The sequence below is a fragment of the Mesitornis unicolor genome, unplaced genomic scaffold (assembly GCF_000695765.1).
Source record: "Mesitornis unicolor isolate BGI_N332 unplaced genomic scaffold, ASM69576v1 scaffold11076, whole genome shotgun sequence".
NCBI classification, from domain to species: domain Eukaryota; kingdom Metazoa; phylum Chordata; class Aves; order Mesitornithiformes; family Mesitornithidae; genus Mesitornis; species Mesitornis unicolor.
The window spans coordinates 1-674 of record NW_010191679.1 but is presented as its reverse complement, the minus strand read 5'-3'; the positions used below and the strand labels follow the sequence as shown (position 1 = coordinate 674).

General features: G+C 69.3%; 1 protein-coding gene across 1 annotated transcript; it reads right to left on the bottom strand.

The window, feature by feature from the left end:
* Window positions 1-10: 10 nt before the first annotated feature.
* Window positions 11-541, bottom strand: LOC104542485 (interferon-like; the record flags this gene model as incomplete). Its single annotated transcript, XM_010186819.1, is given in 2 exon segments — window positions 11-286; window positions 288-541. Coding segments are annotated over 2 exon segments (530 nt in total), but the record flags the coding sequence as incomplete, so codon positions are not given.
* Between the last annotated feature and the right edge of the window lie 133 nt (window positions 542-674).

The window sequence follows — 674 nt, the reverse complement described above, 5'->3', positions numbered from 1 at the left end:
CGGGGTGCGCCGAGTGAGCGTGTGCTCGCGTTGGACGCAGAGGCGAGCCTGGAGGCGGAGGTGGTCCCAGGCGCAGGCGCTGTGGTTGTGGGCGATGAGGAAGTCGTGGAGGTGTCGGAAGTATTTGTTGATGGAGAGCAGGAGGTTGCGGGGCCCTTGTCCTTGGGAGAGCTGGGCGCTGGGTGGGAGGCAGCGTTGCAGCTGGTGGATGTGGTGCTGGAGGGTGTTGAGGAGGCGCTGTCGTGCGTGGTGGTCCCAGTGGTGGGGGACGTCGGGGCTGCTGAGGGTGGCGAAGGAGGCGGAGGGCGGTGTCGGCGTCTGGCGCTGGTTGTGCGTTGCGGAGGAGGGCGTCGGGGAAGGAGGGCGCGTGGTGGTGGTGGCAGGGCTGTGTGGGGCCGGGAGCCATGTCGTGGAGGAGCTGGAGGCTGTCCCAGGCGAAGGAGGCGTGGAGGGGCCGCAGGTGGTGGCAGGCGAGGGCGGCGGCGAGAGCCAGAGCCGTGGTGAGGAGCAGGAAGGCCGGGGCGGGCGCGGGCGCAGGCATGGTGGGGCTTGTGGGTGGCGGTGGGCAGGAGGCTGGGGAGGCTGGGTGGTGGTGCGGGTGGGCGCTGTGCTTGGGATGCTGGTGGGTCGCCGGCTTTATGTGGTGCCATAGGTTTCCTTTCATCATCATCATC